Consider the following 25,000-nt stretch of genomic DNA (forward strand, 5'->3'; position numbering starts at 1 on the left):
ACTTTGGACAGACAGCCTGATATTGGGTTTTAATCTCATTCAGTTCTGATTCTTGTTCTTCTGTGAACAAGGACCTTTCATTTAGCATTTGGCAGAATTTGGATCAGGTCCTGTATTAATATTATGTTTCCCCAACTTGGCCTCAGGCTCTGTGAGGTTAGGGTCCAGTACCTTGACCAGGTGGTTTCCACAGAAATACCAGCACCGTGATACATTTATTTTGTAACAATTCCAGTAATCCGTGTCAGGAAACTCCATGCCCAACCTTTGGGTCTCAGCTGGACTCCTGGCCACCCATGGGCCAGTAATGTCCATCCTTGCCTCCAGCATAGCAACAGGGAATGGGGGATTCAGGAGGGACTCAACAGAGGTTAATCAGTTATTTGATCTAAGTCACAGGAAGCTGTGAAAAGTCAGTTTGAAACCCAACATCTTGGAAAGAGGGATCAGGAAAAGGAAGCAAGGAAGTGACTGAAATAAATAAATTTCACTTTTTCTTAATAGCCTGTTTTGTTCCATGAACAGTGCCTGGTGCCTACAGCAAAATAGAAATAAAATATAATTTGTGGAACAAGGTAGGATATAGGTAAATAAACAAATGTATAAAATCAGGGCCAGGGAAAAAAGAAATTCATTTCATGAGTCTTCCCGTATGACCCAAATTCCTCCAAATTAAAAAAAAAAAAGAAAGTAAAGGAAAAATGTTTCCCAAGCAGTCTTCTCAGATTGGCAAAGGCTTGTATAATTTTCCTTCTGTCTGTGTTTCACTGCACGCCAGGCTGAGTGAACCAGTGAGCCGTTCTGCCCTCTGGCAAGCAAGCCTTGCCCTCTGTAAGGATTTGCCCGTTACCCTAGGAGAGAAAGGCCTGGAAGGTGCACCATCCCTGTCACTCTCAAATTATCAGCCCTGATGAGTCATCACTACAAATTGGTTTTATTTTCTTTTCTGCAAGAGCTTGATTCAAAGTCGATTTGACAGCCAAATTGGCCCGGAAGGTATAATGAGGCGATGCTGAGCATCTCTGAATATAGAAGGGGGGGGGAGGAACAGGCTGAGGGGTGGTGATGTCTTTTATGTCATTTGGGCACCAATTCCAGCTGGATTGCAGAGCTCTGTTCTGTGTAAGAAACAGGAGAGCAGGGGCCATTCCTCTGTGAGCTCCTAACTTGAGCCTAAGTGGGCAGGAGACAAGGACCTCTCCTACCAGGACGGGGTGGTAGTCGAGCTCAGCAAACAGTGGTAACACTCGGGTGCTGAGATGCGACAGGCAGCACAGGGGTCAGGAGCACTGGCTCTGGAGTAACGAAGCACTGGATTCAGTTTCCAGATCTGCCACTCACTAGTTTCATCCCAGGCAATTTACTCAAGTTCTCAAAGACTCAGTTTCCACATCTGGAAAATGGGAAAATAGTAGCAATAGCCTCAGAGAGTTGCTGTGAAGATAAAATTAGGTAATGAATGAGCAGAACTTCGTCTGGTCCTTAGTTATTACACAGCTAGCATTTCACATTTTAAGCAACCCCAATAATGTATTTTAAATAAATGTTTAGCTCAGTTATCTTTGTGAATTAGGCATGTTGTGGCCCTATTCTTTGATGTGCCATGTAAGCTGATAGACTTTCCCATGTACCTGTCCGCCCTTCCCCTCCCCTGGCCCACCTACCGCGGGCTTTGATCATGCGTCAGACTGGGCTTCAGAAGCCTCCTTAACACAGCACTTTTACATTTTTGTGCTTAAAATGGATCCTGGGGTTGTCAGGCGTTGATCTTTACCAAACCCATCAGGGAGGAGAAGGAAGCCAGACCCTTTACTTCCCCCTCAAACACACCCCCATTTGGGAGTTAAAGAGACTGACTACATCCCTTTTCCTGAGAATGCTGGGCTCGGAGCAGGAGACATGGGTTTGTTTCCGACTCCGCTCCTTGGCTCTGGCCTGATCTTGGACAAGTCACTTGACCCCTTGGAATGTCAGTTGCTTCCCCCGTTAAAGAGAACAGGCCTCCTGGGTCTGTATTTGTGAGCTGTAGTGCTTCTCATGCCAACATGAATTTGATTCTTGTTCCTATTCCCTTGTCCCTATTTTCTCCCCGGGGAGGATATAAGAGGGTTGGGGAGTCAGCTGGTAGCTGGGGCTCTTACAAGAACAAGGCAGTGAAGGTCCTTCCTTTGTGTCTGGCGTCTCGCTCTTCTGGATGTTATTGCTGTGAGTCCTGGCGCCCGCACCCGCCTCGCAGAAGGACCTCTCTCTACTGACGGTCTCTGGGCTTGTGCCAGGTAGGAGGTCCCGGGCAGGTGACCTCCTCCAGTCTCTGGAGGCCAGTAGGTGGCTCTCGGGGTGGGCTAGGGGCTTGAGGGAGAGGGGCAGGCCTCAGTAAGACGTTTCCCCAGGTGCAGCCCTCTCCGGAGCTTGGCTCCAGTGTGCCTGCCCCTCTTGGAAAGCAGAGAAGCTAAACGGAAAGAACATGGACTTTGGAGCCAGGTACACCTGGCTTTGAATTGGAGTTTGGCCACACAACTGCGGGTTCTTAGAAAAGTTACCTGACCTTTCTGAATTCCAGTGGCCTGAGTGCGTTTCACGTGGGAACGGCAGTCTCGGTGTGAAGGCAGGGGCCGGGACTGGTTGTCCACAGCCTTCCCTGGTACCTGCAGTTCAGTCAGGGCTTGATAAATATTGCGCAATATTTCTGAGCCCATGGAGCCCATGGAAGTGCTCCCTGTGTGCTAGCGTCCTTTCACCTTCCTCCTCCACGTCTTCCAATTCTTGGCACCCATTGTGCTCCGGGAGGTAGGTTGGTAGAAGGTTGGTCGTCAGCTCGTATGATAAATATTGTGTGCCAGGCATTTAGGCATTGGGGGGGGGGGTGTGTGGAGAATCCATGCTCTGAGTTTGGCTCACATCACCATGACCATGGGGTCACGATCATGGCCTTCTTCCCTGGTGCTGGTCCGGAGAATCCATTGTAGAGGCAGGAGGAAGGCAAAACGCCCGATGAAGGAAGGTACAGAGCACATGAGAAGGCAACAGTGCTGCGGGGAGGAGTAGACTAGGGAAGGGGAATGGGTGCAGGGCAAGAGGGGGAGTTGGGAGTTGTGATCTTAGTCATGTGGTCATGGAAGGCCTTACTTAGAAGGGGACAACTAAGCAAATGTGATGATCTTGGACCAAGTCTCTTGCTCCCCAGCATTGAGCCAGTTTTCCTTGCCATTGCTTGGGTTTTTGCAAGCTGAAGGCAATGTGAGCAGTTCTGAGCTTCATCTTTTGTAGTAACTTAGGAAGATGTCTAGAACCTCCTTCTAAGGCTCTCTTCTCTGGGAGTCCCTTGTGCCTGGCTTTCTGACCCACCAGGCTTCCCAAAGCACCTCCCCTCGAGAGGTTCCTGGGCTGGCCTCAGAGACTGTGGCAAAGCAGCAGACAGACCACGCACTGGGCAGATTTCCTTTCAGGAAGCCAGACTCTGTTCCCGGCTCGCTTGCTAACCCTGCTTTGGCTGTCGCACCCGGTACCCCAGCTGCGTTTATACTCACCCAGGTGCCAGAGCTTCCAAAACAAGGGTGGTGGTGTTTTTGAGGCTACTTTTGGTTACAAAGCAGTGTGCACCTGCCCAGGCCACCACCACAACTGTTTGGACCACCCTCCCTCCTGTTCTGATGGCCTGGATTGTTCGCAGCTGAGCTGGGACATCAATGCGCCCTCATGGTCAGGGGCTGGGGTGCGCATTGTTCTGAGTTAACTTCCTGTCTCTCCTGCCTCTCTCTCAACGGTTGCCATGGCAAGCCCTTCCTTTCAGATTTGCTTCTGGCCATTTTGTTTTTTTGGGGGGGTGCGGGGAGTGTGCACTAGAACAGACATACCAAGGGTGTACTTCATTTACAGTGCTGCTTTTCTCATAGGAGTGTAGCTTCTGAGGAAATTGATTAAAACCCAGACTCCTGTCCCCACTTGGAGGAATTCTGATTCAGGGTTTCTGGGTTGGGACCAAGGAATCTGTATCATCATCATCATCATTATCATTTTTAAGTCAGTTCTCAAGCTCATGGTAGATAGACCCAGACTGAGAGGGATCCCTTTCCCCTCTAACTTATTTGTATGTCAAGCTGGAGTGAAATCTACTATGGTAGTCCCCCCAGAGCTTTGCCTAGTGCTGGGCTTATAGTTGGTGCTCAGGACACCGGTGGAAGTTGGAGGCAATCTTTTTTTATTTTTTTAAGATTTTTAAAATTTATATGGCAGAGAGAGAGATCACAAGTAGGCAGAGCAGCAGGCAGAGAGAGAGAAACAGACTCCCTGCTGAGCAGGGAGCCTGATGTGGGGCTCAATCCCAGGACCCTGAGATCATGACTTGAGCCGAAAGCAGAGGCTTAACCTACTGAGCCACTCAGGCGCCCCTAAATCATTTTATAAGAAACCCTTCTCAATGTGAAGAGTTGCTCACTAATAGGTTCCCACAATTATGTTTGCAGTCTGAACAGTTGATTTTTTTCTTAATGCAGAGGCATATCTCTGTTCAGGCTTTTGATGACAAAACAAAAACATCCTGAAAAGAAGAACTGAGTAGGGGTGATTATTTTTGAAGGAATTTGAGCCACATCTTCCTTCCCGAATGTTGCTTTGGTAACGATGTGTGAAGTTACAGTATCAGTGCCTCTCAGCTGCTCAGGGGGGCCAGGGGGCCCCTTAACAGGTATGAAGCTTGGGTCCCATCTCCAAGGCTCTGTTTCATTGGGCCAGGGTGTGGCCTAGGCATCAGGATTTTAAGACGTTCCCTAGGAAATTCTCATGTGTGGCCAGGGCTGCAAATCCCTGACCTAGAAAGTGTGGAACTTCTTGTAGAGGAGAGTGGGAGACTTGTCTCTTGAATCTTAGAGGGAGTCCTCTTGGACTAGAGACGGAAAGTTCCCTGGATTTTGTGATCCAAGACTGCTCTGGAAACTGAATCTAAAAAATAATTTGTATGAATAAATAGACATACACATACAGTATCTAAAATGTTAATGTATACCAAATAATAGTTAATTGTTTTCTGTCCCTTTAATAAAACATTTTTCTGATTATAAATGTGGTACATAACTAACATAAACTATTAGGTTTGTGCAGAAAAGTATAAAATAGGTTAAAAATCTCCCCAAGTGTCAGCATACAGAAGAAATAACTATTAATACATTTTGTACACATCTTTCCACTCGTTTCTCTTTGCCTGTAGAGACATGCAGCCTAGACCTACAATTCAATGTCAATGGAATCAATGATATATACAGGTCAGGGTGTTTTGCCCAACAGTATGATATGGATAACTTTCCTTAAATCCTCATAATCACTTTTATGAGATTTTGCCAAATGCAAGCTCTAACAAGCTCTAATAGGGTCTGATGAATGGAACATCTACTTTGATATTAAGACTTGCTGTAGAGGGGCACCTGGGGCTCAATGGGTTAAGTCTCTGCTTTCGGCTCAGGTCATGATCTCAGGGTCCTAGATCAAGGCTTGCATCAGGCTCTCTGCTCAGCAGGGAGCCTGCTTCCCCTTCTCTCCACCTACTTGTGATCTCTCTCTGTCAAAAAAAAAAAAAGACTTGCTGTATATATAAATATACACAAATATACGTATACATATACATATACATATATATATATATATATATATGTATATATATATAAAATCAAGGGCAAATAGCAGAGGTCTAGGGCTCCTGTGTTGGTCAAGAAGCCTGGATGTGTCTGAGCAGTCAGTGGGCTGGGCACAGAGGGCTCAGCAAGCTTGGCCACACCACTTTTTGTAGTGTTGGTCTCTATTGAGTTTTAGTTTCATTATTTAGTCTTTTTTCCTTTTTTAAGGTTTTATTTATTTGACACAGAGATAGAGAGTACAAGTTGGCAGAGCAGCAGGCAGAGGAAGAGGGAGAAGAAGGCTCTCCACTGAGCAGGGAGCCCGATGTGGGGCTCGATCCCAGGATCCTGAGAACATCACCTGAGCTGAAAGCAGCTGCTTAACCAACTGAGCCACCCAGGTGCCCCTCATTATTTAGGCTTTTAAACAGTTTTTGTTTTTATTTGCTTTGTGGACCATGCCAGAATAGAGAACATTGTCCAGTGCCAGTCAACAGAGTTGCCTCCTGAACATGCAGGAGGCAGAACCACCTGGAGGGGGCGTCTCGGCGGTGATCCATTGCTGGGCTTTGGACTGGATAGCTATTTAGTTATTGAGAAAAGACAACAAGCTCAGTTTTTATTTGAAATCTGATGGCTTGCCTTTTTTGGGGGGAGGGGGGTGTAGGGGCAGAGGGCGAGAGAAACTTAAGTAGGGCCCATGCCCAGCACAGAGCCTGAAGTGGAGCTCAATCTCATGCCCCGAGATCATGACCTGAGCTAAAATATAGAGTTGGATGCTTAACTGAATGAGCCACCCTGGTGCCCCTGAAATCTCTTGCTTTTTAAATGTAGACTACTAATTGTTTAAAAACACTGTGGGGCCAAACAACACACCTGGGACTTTTTAGAGACCTCTAGGAGCCAGTCTTAGGTTCTTGGTCTCCTAAGCCATCTGGGGCAGTGGTATGGATTTAGTCTACTTGATTTAGTTCTAAAAATATTGACCTATGTGTTATGCTACGTGGCACTTGCTCAGTGTTCCAAAGACTGGAAATACAAAGATGAACAGTTATGCTCCTTGTCTTGGGTGGGGTACCTTGTAGTTGAGAGGAGCTATTCTCAAAATATGGTCCCCAGGCCAGCTCCTCAGTATCAACTGGAAACTTGTCAGAAATGCACATTCTCAGGCCCCACCCCAGATTCACAGAATCAGAATTTACATTTGAGCAAATGCTGCAGTCTTTTTTTTTTTTTAAATCATACCTTCCTGATGGTTCTGACTCCTTGCTGAAGTTTGAGAACCAGTGGTCTGGGAAGGGAGTTAAGTGTATGGACAGAGTTCAATGGGATGGAGAAGTTGTGGTGAGAGTCAGGGAAGCTTTTCAGAAATAAATGAGTCCACTTGAATCTTAAAGGATGAGTAGAAGTTGGCAGGTAAGGCCCTGGGGAGAGGAGGGAGCAAAACAAACAAGAGTGAGGAGGAGAGAGTGTGTGTAGGGTTTGGGAATTGCGTTTAGAGCATGTGGATTTTCTGGCAAGTAGAATGAGCTGAGAAGACTGGATGGGGCCAGGTGTTGCATACCAGGTCACATTAAGTGGATTAGGTCTTGTAAGTGTTGGGACATCACTGGAGACCTTGGAGTAAGGGAATGTGGCACTGGGTCTGCGTTTAGGAAAATAATACCACTGGCATGTTTCTTTCTGAGTAGAGACAACCCTCTTGATACTTCACTGGCCTAGATCTGGATTCCTGCCTCTCCTGGTGAGATTTGGATCTGGGTCAGCAATTCCCATCCTTGTATGGGGTGGTGAGTAGAGGAGAAAAAGCTCTTGCATGAGGAAACAGTCCTTGCCGCATGTGAAATTGTGACTGCAATTGTCATATGTCACGGTGTCCCCTTCCTTCCCACAGGGTAAATGCTCATTCTCCAAGCTGAACATTTTAGTGGATCCTAGTGTTTTCAGCAATGGCAGTGGTCTTTGTTTTCCTACTTTAAAAGCAGCTCATCAATTTCTGCAGCAAATATTTTTGGGGAAAAAACCCTTGCTCTGTTTTCTTTCCTTAGCTTTCTTTGGTGTTTAAAGAGGAAACCATTTGAACTCAAGGCCAGGGAAACTCATGTCTATACCTTACTAGGACTTTCTTCTCCCTCCCTCTCTAGCCCTCTTTTTGAAATGCGGGGAGGTAGTGGGAGCAGGCTGCCATGTCATCTCCCCCTGTTGGTCGTTTTGTGTAATGTCTTGTTGGTAATCTACAAAGCCAGCGCAGACAGTGGGCTATGCAAATGACAGAAAAGTAGACCCAGGTTGGATCCATTCACTTTTAAAATTTGTCCACTGGTAGTGCATTGTGAAATCTTTACCTTTGTGAGAGGGTGAAAGGATTCTTTTTTTTTTTTTTACTCCTTCCATTCTTTGCACATTGATGTAGTGTTTACAAAGCAGTTATTTCTTTTGTGTGGCTACTGCAGCTTTGCATGCATTCATGATCACAGCAATCCCTTCTATTCTGCCACTTAGTGAGTGGGTTTTTGTTTTTTTTTTTAAGCTAAAATGAACAGGTTTTTCCAGTTAATTGCTTTGGGTGCTCTGTTCAACTTGACCACAAGTATCTCTGCCTGTTTACTATGAGTATATAAAACAACCAAGCTATAATTCTAATGAGCATTAAAGTGATATTTAATGTGAGTGAAACTTGTGTTTCTACTTGATGATCGATCTCTGTTTTTAATCACAAAGGTGGTGTTCATAAATAGGGGATTTTCATGATGACTCTATCCACATGATAAATTATATAGAGACATGTCAGAGGAGGGTGAAATGCCTTGCTGAGAAGCTCTAAGGGTAAGGTTTTTCTAGAGCAGTTCTCTGAACAATTCCACTCCCCTCGCCCCTTTTAAACTTCTCTGTTTGGGAGCATCTAAATATAAACAGCCTTCCTAATAAAAACTAATCTTGTTGTTACCTTCTGAAATCCTGTCTTGGCTTTGCCCTCCTAAGCGGAGCAGATTGGATTTATGGGGTGGTTACATTTATGTGTTTCAAGACAGTCTGATAAGAGGAAGCTCAAACCGGCTTGGAACTCAGGCATTCTTGCCTCTTACCACATAGGTGCAAGTCAGTTACCACCTCGAGGCATAGTAAACTGTGATACAAGAGTTATTGTTTAGGTCCTCTCCAGCTTTATTCAAATGCACTCATCAAAATGATTAAGACATTTATCCTCATGTAGACATTGAGAGCAATCCCAGAAATAAGAGAAAGAGAGAAGTGAAGTTGCTTTTATTGTCTTACAAAGATCCTCAAACATAGTTTAATGTCAAATCATCCAGAGGGTTAGCTGTAAGTTGGGCGTATTCTGTGGACCATGTGCCTTGTTCTAATTGCATTGTTTGCTTTTTTGTTGTTTCTTCAGTTGCAAATGAAGCTGGAGACAAGACCACCAGACCCCTCGCCCGCTTCTCCCGTGAGTAGATCTTGTTTCACTCCTTTCCTGGGCTCCTTCAGAGGCCTTTTTTTAACCTGCACTCTCTACCGCTGTAATCCTGCCAGGTGTCAGTAGAACACTGTCAATAAAAGAGTCATATAAAAAATATCTTCAGCGGGTGAGCTCCACCGCGGGTGAGCTATTCATTGCTCTTGCCTTTTCAATCCTTAGAACTGTGTGTGATTTATCAAACTGTGCTCTAGTGTTTTGCTATTTCAAGTGGGGTCCTGGTGTTTACCTAAGCTAAACAGCCACAGAACTAGCATGCCTGGGGAGTTTTAGAAATGCAGAGCCCCAGGCCCAAGGAATCAGAATTTGAATGGAACAAACCCCTAGGTGATTTCTGTGCACGTTTTAGTTGGAGAACTGCCCATTGGGAATCCCTGTAGCGGAGGTGGGCTTTTTATGAGGATAGAGAGAGGAAGAGTATGTAAAATGCTCATAGTCATCAAGGTCCACACATGTGTGAAACCGTCATCACCACCCAAAGTGATTTAGGGGCTGCCTCCGCAGGGTTACCCTCCTTTAAGTGACATTTTGGAAGCTCAGATAGATTGAATGGTTTTCCTTGGGATCCCATAAGGGTCTTGGAGCTCCCCATCAATTTCTATCGACCCTTCTGTCTCCAGGTCTTGATCATAATGGGAGAGTCAAACGCTTCGCAGTGTTTTCTGTGCTAGTGTGATCAGCAAATCACACAGCCCATTAATGCTGTCCCTGGAATGAAAACCCAGATCCCAACAAGGGAACCGAAATACCAGAGGTTGAGTGGGGCTGGGTGGGGGTGCCCCCCAAGGCCTGGAGCAGAGAACTGGTGGGGCTCTCCATCGAAATGGATGGATTTTTCTTCCCAGCACCATCAGTACTTGCTGGCTTTTGCTTCAAGTAATTTCACGGCTCGGGTGAAAATTTCCGGGTCTCGGTTTTCCCATCTGGAAACCAGAAAATTCATACCCATCTTCTCTCCTTTATAAAAAGGTTACCTACTTTTGAAGTCATGGCACACAAATTCCCCATCACTGCGTAGTTTGCATAAAGTAGATCAAGTCGTGAGTGTGGATACCACCAGAGTAAGGCTCAATGCCTAGAACTGAAAGTATCATTTCTCTATCTACAGGCCTTCTTCTAAATTCTGCCTTTCAGCTCTGCTGGGGAGGCTTCAAAACTTTTGAGACTGATTCCTAGAAATGGTTTTTATAGAGCTGTAATAATACATGGTAATGCGAGAGCATTAAGTGCTCACATTTTAGAAGCTGTGAAATAAAACACTCATTTCTCACTGCCCTCCTACCTGGAACCTTACTTCCCAAAATAAGTATCTCATCCCACAACTCAACAAGAATGATGAATATGCTTTTAGTCCCTTTCCTTATCTCCCGAGCAGTAGTCAGGCAAATTAATAAGCCGAAATTGTAATCCAATCACTCTGCCTGCCTTGTGGTACTCCCACCTCTGTGAGGGTGCCTGGAGCTTTTTTTTAAATGATTCTTTTTTTTTTTAAAGATTTTATTTATTTATTTGAGAGAGAGAGCAGAGAGCACAAGCAGGGAGTCGGGAAGGGCAGAGGGAGCAGCAGACTCCTAGCAGAGCAGGGAACTTGATCCCAGGACTCAGAGATCATGACCTGAGCAGAAGGCAGAGACATAACCGATGAGCTGCCCAGGTGCTCCTGCCTGGTGTTTTGATGCTCACTATGACCCATAGGAAGGGGATGGACCAGGGTCCTACCACCGTGAAGCCAGAATGACAGCTGGAGCAGCTGGTCCCTTTCCAGACAGAAGAGGTTGACTTTGCTTGTAAATAGCTTCCTCCACTTCTGAATTTTTTGTCTGGGTTGGAGGGATGATATGTCACTTGAAAGCTTATTCATAGAAGATAAGTGAGGACATGAGAGAAGCAAAATATATAGGCAAAAAGTAATTAGTGGCAAACCAGTCAAATTGGGCTATTTCTGGAACCAAAAAAAAAAAAAAAAGAAAGAAAAGAAAAACACTTTTGGACTGTGCCATGTTCTGGGGGTGGGGGGATCAGATGGTATCATTAGTTCCTAAATCTTTTCATAGAAGATAATAGAGGAAGAAAATTAGGTGGCCTTTAGGAAGAAAAAAAAAATATATTTTTCTTTTTTTTTTTGGTGGAGGAACTGGGGATTGAACCTAGGACCTTGTGCGGGAAAAAATAATTCTTAATGTAGTATTGCCTGACTGACACTTCGCTTAACTGCATTGAAAGTAACCTTGATGCTGTGGTGTGATGGGAATGAAATGTTCAGTTTGGGGAGATTGGAAGGATTTGGATGACAGACTTCTCTTTGGAGGTTTGAAGATGAATACTGTGACCTTCTCCAGTGTTGGCAGCCGCTAACACACGCGTCAAATCCTGTGGTATGCACTGCCCAGCATGGATGTCAGCCCAATGGGAGTGGGAAACAAGAACACAGGCTGGAAATGCTGTGAAAGCTGGACCTCCTGAGGTGGGGGAGGGGTGGTCTGCAGAAGAGAGCTCCAGGCTGGAAGGAAGAGCTGGCCCTGGGGCCTCCCAAGTCATCCCAAGGTTTTCATTTCCCTGGGGAGTGGGGCTCTCACATCCTGATTCTGATGGCCCTGGAATATGCGGCTCATTTCTGTATAGATTTTGCCCGTGCTTGAATCAATATACTCTTCTTGGCTTCCCTACATTGCAAGAGATGAGCTGTGTTGATTCTATTAAGAAATCCTAAAGGAGAACCAAGGGAAGTAGAGGGTAGGAATCATGAAAACATCTAGCTTTTCTGAGCCCTGGTTTCTGATTCTGCTCTGGCCAGCTGGTCTACCAGCCTTGTAGGCCTCATTTGGTCTCTTCTGCAACACAGCCCACGCTGGGGTTTCTTCTTGGAATCCTTGTCTCTAAGTGGCTGACACGGCTACCTGGAGGCCCCTCGTGGACCAGTCAGTCACTGGCTGACACTGGGGCTGCGGAGGCAGATGTTGCCCTGATAGCCCGGGATAAATAATACGAAGCACAATGTCTGCACACTCAGTGCTCGGTAAGTACGGGAGATTGTCACTGTACATTCTCACCCTTCCTGCCCCCCTCCCTCCTCCTGTTGACTTCCACCCTCTATCCCTCCCTCCTTCTTTTTTTTAAAGATTTTATTTATTTATTTGACAGAGAGAAATCACAAGTGGATGGAGAGGCAGGCAGAGAGAGAGAAAGGGAAGCAGGCTCCCTGCTGAGCAGAGAGCCCGATGCGGGACTCATCCCAGGACTCTGAGATCATGACCTGAGCCGAAGGCAGCGGCTTAACCCACTGAGCCACCCAGGCGCCCCGTCCCTCCCTCCTTCTTTTCACATATATTTATTGAGGACTTGTCTATGGCAAGCCCTAGAGACACACACAGGACTGAGTTTGTCTTCAGAGAGCCCATAGTCTGATCAGACGATGCAGAATTAAATGGTTCCAATATAGCATGTGGAGGGAAACCCTAGAGATTGGTACCAGGAGCTACGTGAGCCATATGGGGAGACCTCATCCTATCTGGAGTGGGAGTGGATTCAAGGGAGTCCTCTTGGAGGAGACAAGTATTCGCTGAGATTTAGGGAGGGAGCGGAAGTTAATAGGGAGAGAAGATAACTTATTTAAAAAAAAATAATAAAGGCAATACAACTTTTCAGGGACTAAAGGCTGCATGCAGTGCTCAGATGTGGCCACAGTGTGGCAGCAGAAGCCCAGGATTTGGTGTGCAAGGCGCCTTGAAGGAGGCAGGCATCCAGTGTCCCGGACTTTGAGGGAGGCAGCCAGGGCTTTGAAAGAGCCTGTGCAGCGGGAGGTCTGGCCTCAAAGCTTGTGTAGCTGGGCAGCTGCACTGTGGAGATTTTTCTTCTTTGCTTTCTCCCCTGAGGTGAGCTGTGATTGAAGAGAAAATAGTGGAATCAAAAGTAGTAAGGCAGTGGAGCCCCATTTGACTTCTGCTTTTGGAGGTAAAAAGCCAGGTAGTGTTGAAAACAGATCATCCTATTGAAGAGCTGGAGTAGTCTGGGGAGATGGATGTTAAAGCAAAAGGAAGGTCACTTGCTGTTTTTGTACTGGGTATGTAATCAGGGTGAATGATCCCTTTCCCTGGGTAGAGAATGGGCCGGGGCAGATGGGGGTGTACATTGAGGATGAGCTCTGGGGTTGGGATAGAGGGGAACCAGCACCTAGTACAGGATGATACCCATTGTGGAACCCCAGGGCAAACTCAGAATCGTATCTGACAGAGTGCTAGATAGAGTCTGGCCGGAGAACTTTCTGAAATTGCTTGTCACAACGAGGAGGGTCGTTGTAAGCATTAGGAGCTTGAGTTGGAGTTGGATGGGTTATAGAACCATGGTGATGAGAACAAGGAGAAGAGAAAGTGGGTGGGAGGAAGGGCTGAGAGATGCTGGAGGCAGTGGGCTGTGGCTGGTGGCTGGGTGCTCAGTGGTTTGGGGAGCAGGGGCTGTGGATGAGTCAGAGCCATTTAAAGGACCCAGGATAGGGCAGGAACTAGATCTGGAGATTTTCTCATTTGTCTTCAACAGCCCTAACTATTTCTAGGTCTCACCCCAGCAGCATTTAATGACCGTACATCTTCATTTCCCACTTGTTCCAGCAGAAACTGGAACTTTATCTTCAACAGTGGAAGCTCTAGAATTTCTATGCACGAGGGACATAGGGGTAGCAATCTAGGTCAGTTGTCCTCAAAGTGGGGTCCTTGCAACTTGTGAGAAAGACAAGTACTTGGACTCCTTACCGGGTCTGCTGAAGCAGAAACTCGGGGTGGGCCCCAGCAAACGCTATTGGTGATTCTAATGTACGCCAGTTTCTAAACCACCACTTCAGCTGTGATGGTGATGAGGGGGTAGAGGCAGAAGCCAGGGCACAGAGCAGCACCGTGTTTTTGTTTATAGATCATGGAGTAATATAATTAGCATTTTTCTATAACCGCTTGTAGTTATATGTACACATGACAGAGCAAATGTTAATTACTCTCATCAAAGAATAGTGTTTTATTTTTATTTTTTCAATTAAAAAAAAAGATTTTATTTATTTATTTGACAGACAGAGATCACAAGCAGGCAGAGAGGCAGGCAGAGAGAAAGAGGGGGAAGCAGGCTCCCTGCTGAGCAGAGAGCCCGATGCAGGGCTCAATCCCAGGACCCTGAGATCATGTCCTGAGCTGAAGGCAGAGGCTTTAACCCACTGAGCCACCCAGGCGCCCCAAGAATAGTGTTTTATTATTTTATTTTTATGGGGAGGGATTGTGGGGGAGGTCTGAGGGGGATTACGGGAAGAGTCTAAAGATACCCCTACTCGACCCTTCGACCTGGCACTCTCCGCATCCTCTCTTGAATCTAATTCTCTTTTCTCTTCCTGAGGCCATCTCCTGCCTACTCTTGGCCTTTACCCCCCTCACAGCAACATCACTGTAAGAGCAGGTTGGCTGCCCCCCCTTGCCTCTTGCTTCCACCTCGAATCACCTGAGCCGTCATCCTCCGAGTCCCGTTTTTGTCATGACCTATTGGTGTTGCAGAACCGCAGACAGTTAACTCCCCAAGTTTTGTTCAGCCAAGATACATCTGCCTGACTGCAGTGGGTTCCACATTCTGTTGTACTCCTTGTCTCTTTCCCTTTCATCAAATCCAGTTGTTATCAGCCAAACAAATCTGTTTGTATTTATGACAACAGACATACCAACCCATTATCTGACATTTGAACACTTTCAAGTTAGACTAGAGCTTACAGCTGATCCAGTCCAAAGCTCAGCACCCATGTAAAATTTAAATCCTCTTCATGGCATCCCTGTCAGGGGGTCATGAGCTCTCCACAAGAACTCATCTAGTGGGGAAAACTCAGCTTGGCCTGGAAGGGATTGAAGGTCACGGTCATAATGAAGGCCTGGAATATGTATGTGTATTTTTTAGGGAACTGAGACTCACTTTGCTTTTCTCTTTTTGAATGTATGGGATTGGGTCTTTGAATGTATCCATTATGGTACTTGGTCCCCAATATGTTAGCTGTTGGTTCATCTGGTGGACTATATGGTGATACTATAAGTAACTTCTAGGAGCTTGTGGGTGATATGTAACCCAGGGGTCAGCTGGAAGCTCTTGGTCCATTGAGATCCAGGGAAATAGGCTCAGACTGCTCCTGTGTGCCTTTTGGGAGTTCAGAGCGCTCCTCTCCTCGGTGTTTTCTGTGAATACTGGGGATGGCCGAATATTCTCCTTGCCCTGATTCCCTACCTCTTTTGTTTCCTTCTACTCGCCTCTGGCTGTCTTCTTACCTGCTCTGAGATAGGCTCTGATGGGAAACAAAGCCCCTTTTCTTCTTTTGGAGTAACCAAAGGCTGTTGGTCAAAGCAGAAGTGAGCGGAGATGAGAAATCCACAGGAGAGATGACAATATCCAGTTGTGTGAAGACAACTTGAATTCACAGTTCTGTTCTCACAGCCCTTTCATCCATTCATCCACCTCACCACCTGTCGCTTCCTTAAAGACCACTTTGCCCATGTAGCTGCTGGTCTGCTGCCGCCCCTCAGTCCTTCTGTGCCTACCCTCCTCCACTTTTTGCCCTGTATTTCCATTTCCCTCCTGGGAACTGAGAGACACTCCTCCAGCTCTCACACACAGCAGCTTGATCATCACATTAGTTGTATTGGTATCTGCTGACCCCTCTGCCCTCAGCACCACACCTCTACTCCTTTTGACTTATTATTTTTTAAGATTTTATTTATTTATCTGACAGGGAGATAGAGAGCATGAGTAGGCAGAGTGTCAGGCAGAGGGAGAGGGAAAAGCAGGCTCTCCACTGAGCAGAGAGCCTGATGTGGGGCTCCATCCTAGGACCCTGAGATCAGGACCTGAGCTGAAGGCAGATGTTTAACATCTGAGCCACCAGGAGTCTTGAATTTTTTTTTTTTTTCCCTACATGGAGACTAATTTCTTTTTCCTTCGTGGGAATTATAGTCCAGCTTGTTGAGATAGTAACAAATATTTACTCCTTCCTACATGTGTACAAGCTTACATAATTTGAAAATCTGAATAGAAATTTTTTGTGTATTTTGTACCCTCAGGGAGGGCAAGGGAGACATAGGTTGAGTACTGCATGCCAAGCACCTCCTCTTTTCCTCTCTCAATGTATGCTCCTTTGAAAAAAGTTAGGATGAAGTTTCTGGTTCCAGCGAAAGGTAGACTAGGATAGCCTGAAATCCTCTATTTTTCATGAGCATGTAGAAACGCTGAGTAAAATATTTTAAAAAATGTTTTTAAATGCATAGTTAAACTTACAACAAATAAAGGGAACTCTGCAGGTGGAAATGAATGAGGAACTTAATATTAGTACAACAAGCTGTAAACATGCCTGTTGATTCTGTAGGTATGCGGTGTGGGAGTGTTGCTGCCAAAGCCATGGGATCTGGAACATGGGGTAAGGATTTCAGGCCTTTGGCTGTGCAGGGTGAGGAGGTGGATGTGAGACTTCTGCTTGAACTTGGACTCTTAAAACTTAGATGGAATGGACTACTTTCTTGAAAAACGAACTACTATAACTCATCAATTATGAAGTAGCTAATAGCTTTATAACTATTAAGAAAATTGACTTAATAATTAAAAATGCCCCAATAGAAATCCCAGACCCAGTAAGTTTAGCTAGAAAGTTTTACCAAATTTTTAAAGAGAAGTTAACACCAATTTTATATAATCTCTTCCAGAAAACAAGGAAGAGGAAACATTTCCCAATTCATCTTATGAAGTTAGTAGTACCCGCATAGCAAAACCAGAGAAAGATGGCAGACCAATATCCTCATGACTGTAGATGTAAAGTTTTTAACATAATATTAGCAAAACAATTCCACAATATGCAAAAAGAATTATATACCATACCAAGTGGGTATGAAAATTTCTGTATTGAAAATTAATATAATTCACCATAGCGAGCTAAAGAAGAAAAATAGTATGATCATATCAGTTGATGCAGAAAAAACATTTGACAACATTTGGCATTCATGATAAAATCTCTCAGGGAAATAGGAATACAGGGGAATGTCCTCAATTTTTTAAAGAGCATCTATAAGAAACCCACAGCTAATGGTAGACTGATGCTTTCCCCCTAAAATTGGGAACAAGATGAGGATATCGGCTCACATTCTTTTATTTAACATTGTGTTGAAAGTTCTAGCCAGTGCAATAAGGGAAGAGAATGAAATAAAATGCATACAGATCAGAAACGAAGAAATCAAATTGTCTCTGTTGCAGAAGACATGATTATCTATGTAGAAAACTGTCAGGAGGGGCACCTGGGTGGCTCATTGGGTTAAAGCCTTCAGCTCAGGTCATGATCTCAGGGTCCTGGGATTGAGCCCCGAATCGGGCTCTCTGCTCAGCAGAGAGCCTGCTTCCTCCTCTCTCTCTGCCTGCCTCTCTGCCTACTTGTGATCTCTGTCTGTCAAATAAATAAATAAAATCTTTAAAAAAAAACTGTCAGGAATTTATAAAAAACCTTCTAGAACTGGGGTGCCTGGGTGGCTCAGTCAATTAAGTATCTGCCTTCAGCTGAGGTCATGATCCCAGGATCCTGAGATCGAGCCCTGCTCAGTGAGGATCCTGCTTCTCCCTCTCCCTCTGCTGCTCCCCTTGCTTGTGCTCTCTCTCTCTCTCTGTCAAATAATAGAAAAAATCTTAAAAAATACCCAAACCAAACCAAAATCTAGAACTAATAAGTGAGTTCGGCAAGGTTGTAGGATATAAGATAAACATAAAGAAAATCAAAATTAAAAATACAGTAGTGTTTTCAATTGCTCAAAAAAAGTGAAATGTGTAGGGGTGCCTGGGTGGCTCAGTTGGTTAAGCATCTGACTCTTGATGTCAGGTCAGGTCATGCTCTCAGGGTTGTGAGATTGAGCCCCTCCTCAGGCGTCACACTGGGCACAGAGCTTGCTTAAGATTCTCTCCCTCTGGCTTTGCTTCTTCCCCTTCTCTCTATCTCTCTCTCTAAAATGGAAAAAAAAATGTGAAATGTGTAGATGTAAATCTAACAAAACATGTGTAAGACTTACATGAGGAATGGAACGCCTGGGTGGCTCAGTTGGTTAAGCAGCTGCCTTCGGCTCAGGTCATGATCCCAGTGTCCTGGGATCGAGTCCCACATCGAGCTCCTTGCTCTGCAGGGAGCCTGCTTCTCCCTCTGCCTGCCATTCTATCTGCCTGTGCTCACTCTCTCTCTCTCTCTGATAAATAAATAAAATCTTAAAAAAAAAAAAACTTACATGAGGAAAACTACACAATGGTAATGAAGGAAGTCAAAGAAAATCTAAATAAATGGAAAGAAATACGTTCATGGGTTGGAAAACTCAATGTAGTGAAGATGTCAATAACCCCTAAATGGATAAACAGATTTAACAAATTCTTATGAAAATCCCAGTGAGGGTTCCATAGACATAGATGAGATTATTTTAAAATTTATATGGAAATTCAAAGGAACTAGAATAGCTAAAACAATTTTAGATAAGAAGAATGAGGTACAAGGATCAATCTATTTGATTTCAGAGCTTAATGTACAACTACAGAAATAAAGACTAGGTAGTACTGGTCAAAAGATAGATTCATAGGTCAATGCGACACAGTAGAGAAGTCAGAAATAGATTCATACAAATATGCCCAACTGATTTTTGACAAAGGCACAAAAGCAGTTTAATAGAGCTAATATAGCCTTTTCAACAAATGGCACTTATGTATTTGGACATCCACAGGCAAAAATACAAACCTTAACCTAAGTCTCAAACTATATATAAAAATTCACTTGAAATGGATTATGGGCTTAAACATAAAACATAATGCTATGAAACATTTAGAAAAAGAAACAGAAAAAAAATCATGGGAAAATTACTTGCAAACAATGTTGCTATCCAACAAAGTTCTATCATTACTATATATATATATATATATATATATATATATATATATATATATTTAGTATTTGGAGAGAGAGAGAGAGGGAGGGAGCAAAATGGTGGGGCAGGGGGCCGGGGGGGGGGGGGATTGGAGCTGAGGGAGATGCAGACTCCTCCCTGAGCAGGGAGCCTGATGCAGGACTCGATCCCATGACTCTGGGATCATGACCTGAGCTAAGGCAGACACTTAACTGACTGAGCCACCCAGGTGCCCTAGCATTATAATATATAAAAAATTCTCAAAACTCAAAAGTAAAAAAGAAGACAACCCATTCAGAGTATGCCAAAAGGCAGGAAGAGACATTTTACCAAGGAAGGTACAACAGATGACAAGTATTTGAAAAGTTGTTCAACTTTATTGGTCAATAGGGAAATGCAAATTAAAACCACAATGAGATACACTACCCATCTAAAATGGCTAAAATTAAAATGGCTAAAATTAAAAAATAGTGACAACACCAAATCTTGCGAACTGCATTATTTATGCATTGCTGCCTAGGCCACTTTAAAAAAGTTTGGCCGTTTTTTAAAAATAAGTAAACACCCAAGTACCATATGGTCCTGGAACAGCACTTCTGGGCGTTTATTCCAGAGAAATGAAGACTTACATTCACACAAAAACCTGCACATGTGATCTCACACCTATTAGGAAAGAAACCCAAAAGTGTTGGCAAGAATGTGGAGAAATTGGAACCCTTGTGCTCTACTGTGAGGATCACAAAGTGGTGCAGCCATTATGGAAAACAGTATAGCGGTTCCTCAAAAAATTAAAAATAGAATTACCATATGATCCAACAATTCTGCTTCTGGGTATATACCCCAAAGAGTTGAAAATAGGAGTTTGGACAGATATTTGTACAGTCCTGCTCCTAGCAGCATTATTCACAGTGTAGGTGGAAGCGATCCAAGTGTCCATCAGTAGATGAACGGATAAACAAACTGCCTCCAGACTAAAGTGTCAGTACAATAGAATGTTATTCCGCCTTAAAAAGGAAGGAAATTCTGACGCAAGCTACAACGTGGGTGCGTCTTGAGGACATTGTGCTAAGTGAAATACGCCAGCCACAGGATACTGTATGATTCTACTTTAATGAGGTACTTAGAGTAGCGAGATTCATGGAGATGGAAAGTAGAATCACAACCATGGCAGGCACTGAGAGGAGGAGGCCATAACTTTCATGGGTACATAGTTCAGTTTGGCAAGATGGAAAGAGTTCTGGAAGTGGATACAACGTGAATGTATTTAATGCCACGGAACTTGGTTACACAGAAAAATGGTGAAGATGGTAAAGTTCTTTTCTTTCTTTCTTTCTTTTTTTTTTAAAGATTATTTATTTATTTATATGACAGAGATCACAAGTAGGCAGAGAAGCAGGCAGAGAGAGAGAGGAGGAAGCAGGCTCCCTGCTGACCAGAGAGCCCAATGCGAGGCTTGATTCCGGAACCCTGGGATCATGACCTGAGCTAAAGGCAGAGGCTTTAACCCACTGAACCACCCAGCCACCCCCTCATGTATCTTTTACTACAGTTTAGAAAGCCCCACATGTGAATCATTAGAGAAGTTTTATTCATAATAGCCACATACTGGAAACAACCCAGATTTATTTATCCAGTGTATGGTTCTATTCATACCATGGTATGCTGCTCAACAATGAAGAGAACAAGCTACCAGTACATGCAACAGCCTGGATGCATCTCCAGAGAATTATGCTGAGTGGAAAAGCCAATCCCAAAAGGTCATACATATACTGTGTGATTCCACGTACACTGTTATTGAGATGACAGAATTACAGAAATGGAGAGCAGGCTCACGGTTGTGAGGAGTTAAGGAAGAAGGGGGTGGAGAGGAAAGTGGGCGTGGCTATAGGCAGATAACAGGAAGGCTCTCCTGGGCTGTGTTCTGACTCATCTTCACCACCCTGGCTGTGATACTGTACTATAATATTACAAAATGTCACCACTGGGGGGAACTGGGTAAAGGGTATATGGGATTTTTGTATTATCTCTTATAAGTGCATTTGAATTTATAATTTCTGAGAGTCAAAAGTTTAATTAAAATAAAAAAGCACTTCTAAGATGACTTTTCATAGTCTATAGAATTCAATCAAAATCTTTGACATGTCACATCAGGCCCTTCGAGAGATGACCCGAGACGACTTCTCCTGCTAAGCCCTAACTCATCATTTCAGCTTCAGAAAAATGAAATTAGTTGTCCTCTCATGCAATTTCACTCCTCCATGCCTTTGTACATGTGGTTCTCTCTGCCTGAAATGTTCTCTCTCTCTGTTGATATCCAAGCCAACCCATTCATCTCTTAAAACTCTGTAATAGACCACCTTTTCTGTAAAGCCTAGCCTGACCCCTGGAACAAAATTACCATTCCCTGCTTTGTTTAGCTGTATTATAAATAAGCTCTTTAAAAAAACAATTTTTTAAAGATTTTCTTTATTTATTTTACAGATAGAGATCACAAGTAGGCAGAGAGGCAGGCAGAGAGAGAGGGGGAAGCAGGCTCCCCGCTGAGCAGAGAGCCCGATGCGGGGCTCGATCCCAGGATCCTGAGATTATGACCTGAGCCGAAGGCAGAGGCTTAACCCACTGAGCCACCCTGGTGCCCCATAAATAAGCTCTTTAATGACTGTCTCCCCACTAGATTTTTGAGTACCTTGAAAACAGAAACTGTGTCTTGCCAGTCAGTACACAGTAAGTGTTCAATGATGTTTGTTCAATTGGGTTGAAAGCAGAGTGACTAGAACTGTTCCAGATCTGTAGCAATTTCAAACAAGGGTATAAAACCACTTATCACTGGGACAGTTCTTAGAGATTCATACTCAATTACCTGACTAGAAGAGAAGTCAGATGCATTTTAACTTATGGGACTTCCATGATCTTCCAGTCTCAACTTCTCGTGATGCGCTCTTTTCAACAACTATGGAGGCCTACTGTGGCCAACCACTATGTCCTGTCCCTCTCCCCCAGCTCCCCATAGGCAGGTAGACTAAAGAGATGAGTGGTTCCTGGCCTTGGCTAAGCCTTGGATTGAAGCCCAGGGTGGACACATTTCGTTTTGTAGGCTGTAAAATGTGCGACTATAGAGGTCATCATCCTGCCGTTATGAAGTCCTGGGGAAATTCTCCTGTTTAGAGCTGCAGTTCTTGGAACTTATGAAAGAATTGCCTAGTTTCCAGGCCAGTAAATTTTGTGAAGCCAGGTTCCCAGTCCCATTGGGCGACATTGGAAGAGAGGTCAAGGTGTGAATCCACTTGTGTGAGAAACTGAAGAAAACCCATGCATGATACAATTGATGCCCAAGGAAGGAAGAAAACACTGAGAAGTTTACTGAAGTTTCTTAATGTGGTTTCTACAGCCTCAGAAGCAGTTATCTTAGAAGCATATGAAAAAATTAATTTTGAAAGAACATTTTGGGTACACGAGTATAAAAATGAGTAAGTCACAGTTCTTTCCCTAAAGGAGCTTATCACCAACAAATGATCTATTGTCTTTATTTTGTTACCAGGAATGGCTAGTTTGGGCCAGAATGTGAAAGAACTTTTCTCTGTGACTAATACATTACCCCAAAGTCTCTGTTTTTCTGGAATTCTTGATTAAAACACCAAATCTCCAAGCAATTACTTTCAAACACTTTATTTTTGATCACAGTACACATACCATTTCAACATGTCTAGGATGAATGTGGCACATTCTTCCAAGTGCTCAGAGCACTTTCATACATACTATATCACTGAATTCATTCCTACCAAGTTTTTATAATGAGGTTAAAAATCCATGCTGGAACCTCCCAGAGGAATACTAGGCAGATTTACAAATGAATCATCCAGCAGATGGTAAAACTTGGATTTTTGCATGCTTTGCAGACATTAGCATATTTCAAGGTAGTTATGCATTGAAAATTTTTCACTTAATTATGGGGGTGGTGGTGTCTGAATTAGTGAACGTCTAAATTATGGCAAACTTAAAAAAGTGCGGTCTTTTAACTCTCAAGTACCTAACTTACACTGACCATTAACAAAGTCTTTGTCAAGTAGATTTCACTCTCAATAGATAAACTTCTCTTTTAATTAGTGTACTAAATGAATGCTGTCAGGGTTCTTGAAAACAGCCTCCCGTTAATCTTGTCTACATCATTACTCTGCTGAACAGACTCATTCTTCTGACGTATGACAAAGAGTAATTGAGACTCTTCCTCTTGGAATTGATGGTCTCACTATATAGTGATCTACTTCACCATATGAATTTCTAAGTAGACTTTGAAAATTATGTGGGAGCTTTGCCCATCAATTGGGTAAAGACAGATGCAAGGCTTTACTCTGAAGCAAGTTGGGCACAATTTTTTGTGCTCACTCTTTTGGCTTGGGTTATGCATTGCTTATTATGATACTGTTTGGATAGAAATGTCAGTCTTACTCTCAGTTCTTTCTGCTGAATTTATTTGGAAACCCAAGGAGACAGTGACTAAAACCCAGAGTGACCTACATTCGTTGCCTTTTGGAAAACAATAATCTCTGTATGAGCCTTTTTGTATTCCTGATTGACTAAAGTCAAGGGTTAAGTCCAAAACAAAAGTCTAGCCAAATATGAAGAATTAGGGAAGTGAAACACCGTCATAAAGACGTTGGGAAGAAGTAACCTTCTGAAAAATGATTTAATGTAGAAGCCAAAAGGAAACATGTAAATGCTACTTCGCATTCTCCATAAGAAGTAGGAAGACATAGCCCTTCAAAGATAGGAGCAGAAAGCCATAAGAAAAGAAGCAGGTTGATTTTGAGTAAAGATGAAAAGAAAGTAAATATGCAAGCTAGGAACTAAAATTCACATTGAAATATAGAAATGACACTGAAAAAATTTAATTAAGGATTGGAAGACAAACTTGAGAAACAGTGTTTACACTATAGATGAAAATGATGAGCAATTGAAAATGAGACAAGATAATAGGAGGTCAGAGAAGAACCAACACATGTAAATGAATCATCGATGTTCTGAGACTAAAGCTAAACAAAATAATTGGAACAGAAGTAGTAATCAAAGATAAAGTTGAAGGCAACTTCCCTGAGTGGAAGAAGGGGTTCAAGTTTCCATGTTGAAAAGGCTCATTGTATTCCAGAAAAATAAATTTAAAAATCAGTAAAAACAACTCACAATTCTAGATATGCTAGCAAAATATTTGGAATACGAAGGTGAAAAAAAAAATGTTTGCAAGAAAGAAAAACTATCAGACTTGGCTCCTAATTCTCTTCTATAGTGCATAAATAGCAGAAGATAATTAAGAAATATGTTGAGTTTAATCTAAATTCAGTGAATCTGTACTTAAGTTGTTGCTCATGTGTATCTACATCATTAACCATTCATTCTGGGAAAGAATTATTTGAGGGTATACTTCAAGCAATTGAAACATGAACAAAATAGGACTGACTGTCCCATGCAACGTAATTCTGGAGCACTTGAAATGTGGCTAGTGTTATTGTTGTTGTTGTTGTTTTTTTCCTAGGATTTTATTTATTTATTTGACAGAGAGAGAGGTCACAAATAAGCAGAGAGGCAGTCAGAGAGAAAAGGAAGCAGGCTCCCCGCTGAGCAGAGAGCCCGATGTGGGGTTCTATCCCAGGACCCTGGGAACATGACCCGAGCTGAAGGCAGAGGCCTCAACCCACTGAGCCACCCAGGCACCCTGAAATGTGGCTAGTGTTAACTGAGATAGGATGTAAGTGTAAAATATCCACTGGACTTTGGGGAAAAAAAAAGAATAATACAAAACTCCATTAATATTTTTATGTTGATTACATGTTAAAATGAAAATATTTTGGATTTATTGACTTAAAGAAAATGTGGGGTGTGTATATCTTTTCAAATTATTGTCATCATTTTCTTCAGACAAATGCCTAGAAGTGAAATTGCTGGATTATATGATAGTTGTATTTTTAATATTTTGAGGAACCTCCATACTGTGCAAACTGTGC

At 43.4% G+C, this 25,000-nt stretch overlaps 1 protein-coding gene across 11 annotated transcripts in view; it reads left to right on the forward strand.

Moving 5' to 3' along the window:
* Positions 1–25,000, forward strand: part of PDE1C (phosphodiesterase 1C) — a 493,351-nt gene that overhangs the window by 80,353 nt on the left and 387,998 nt on the right. For all 11 annotated transcript variants that reach the window (XM_082691797.1, XM_082691804.1, XM_082691809.1 and 8 more), the window contains exon 2: positions 9,004–9,054. In XM_082691797.1, coding sequence (XP_082547923.1) covers positions 9,004–9,054 — 51 coding nt within the window. The remainder of the gene's footprint in view (positions 1–9,003; positions 9,055–25,000) is intronic.

Source organism: Mustela nivalis (genome assembly GCF_964662115.1).
Source record: "Mustela nivalis genome assembly, chromosome: 12".
NCBI lineage: Eukaryota > Metazoa > Chordata > Mammalia > Carnivora > Mustelidae > Mustela > Mustela nivalis.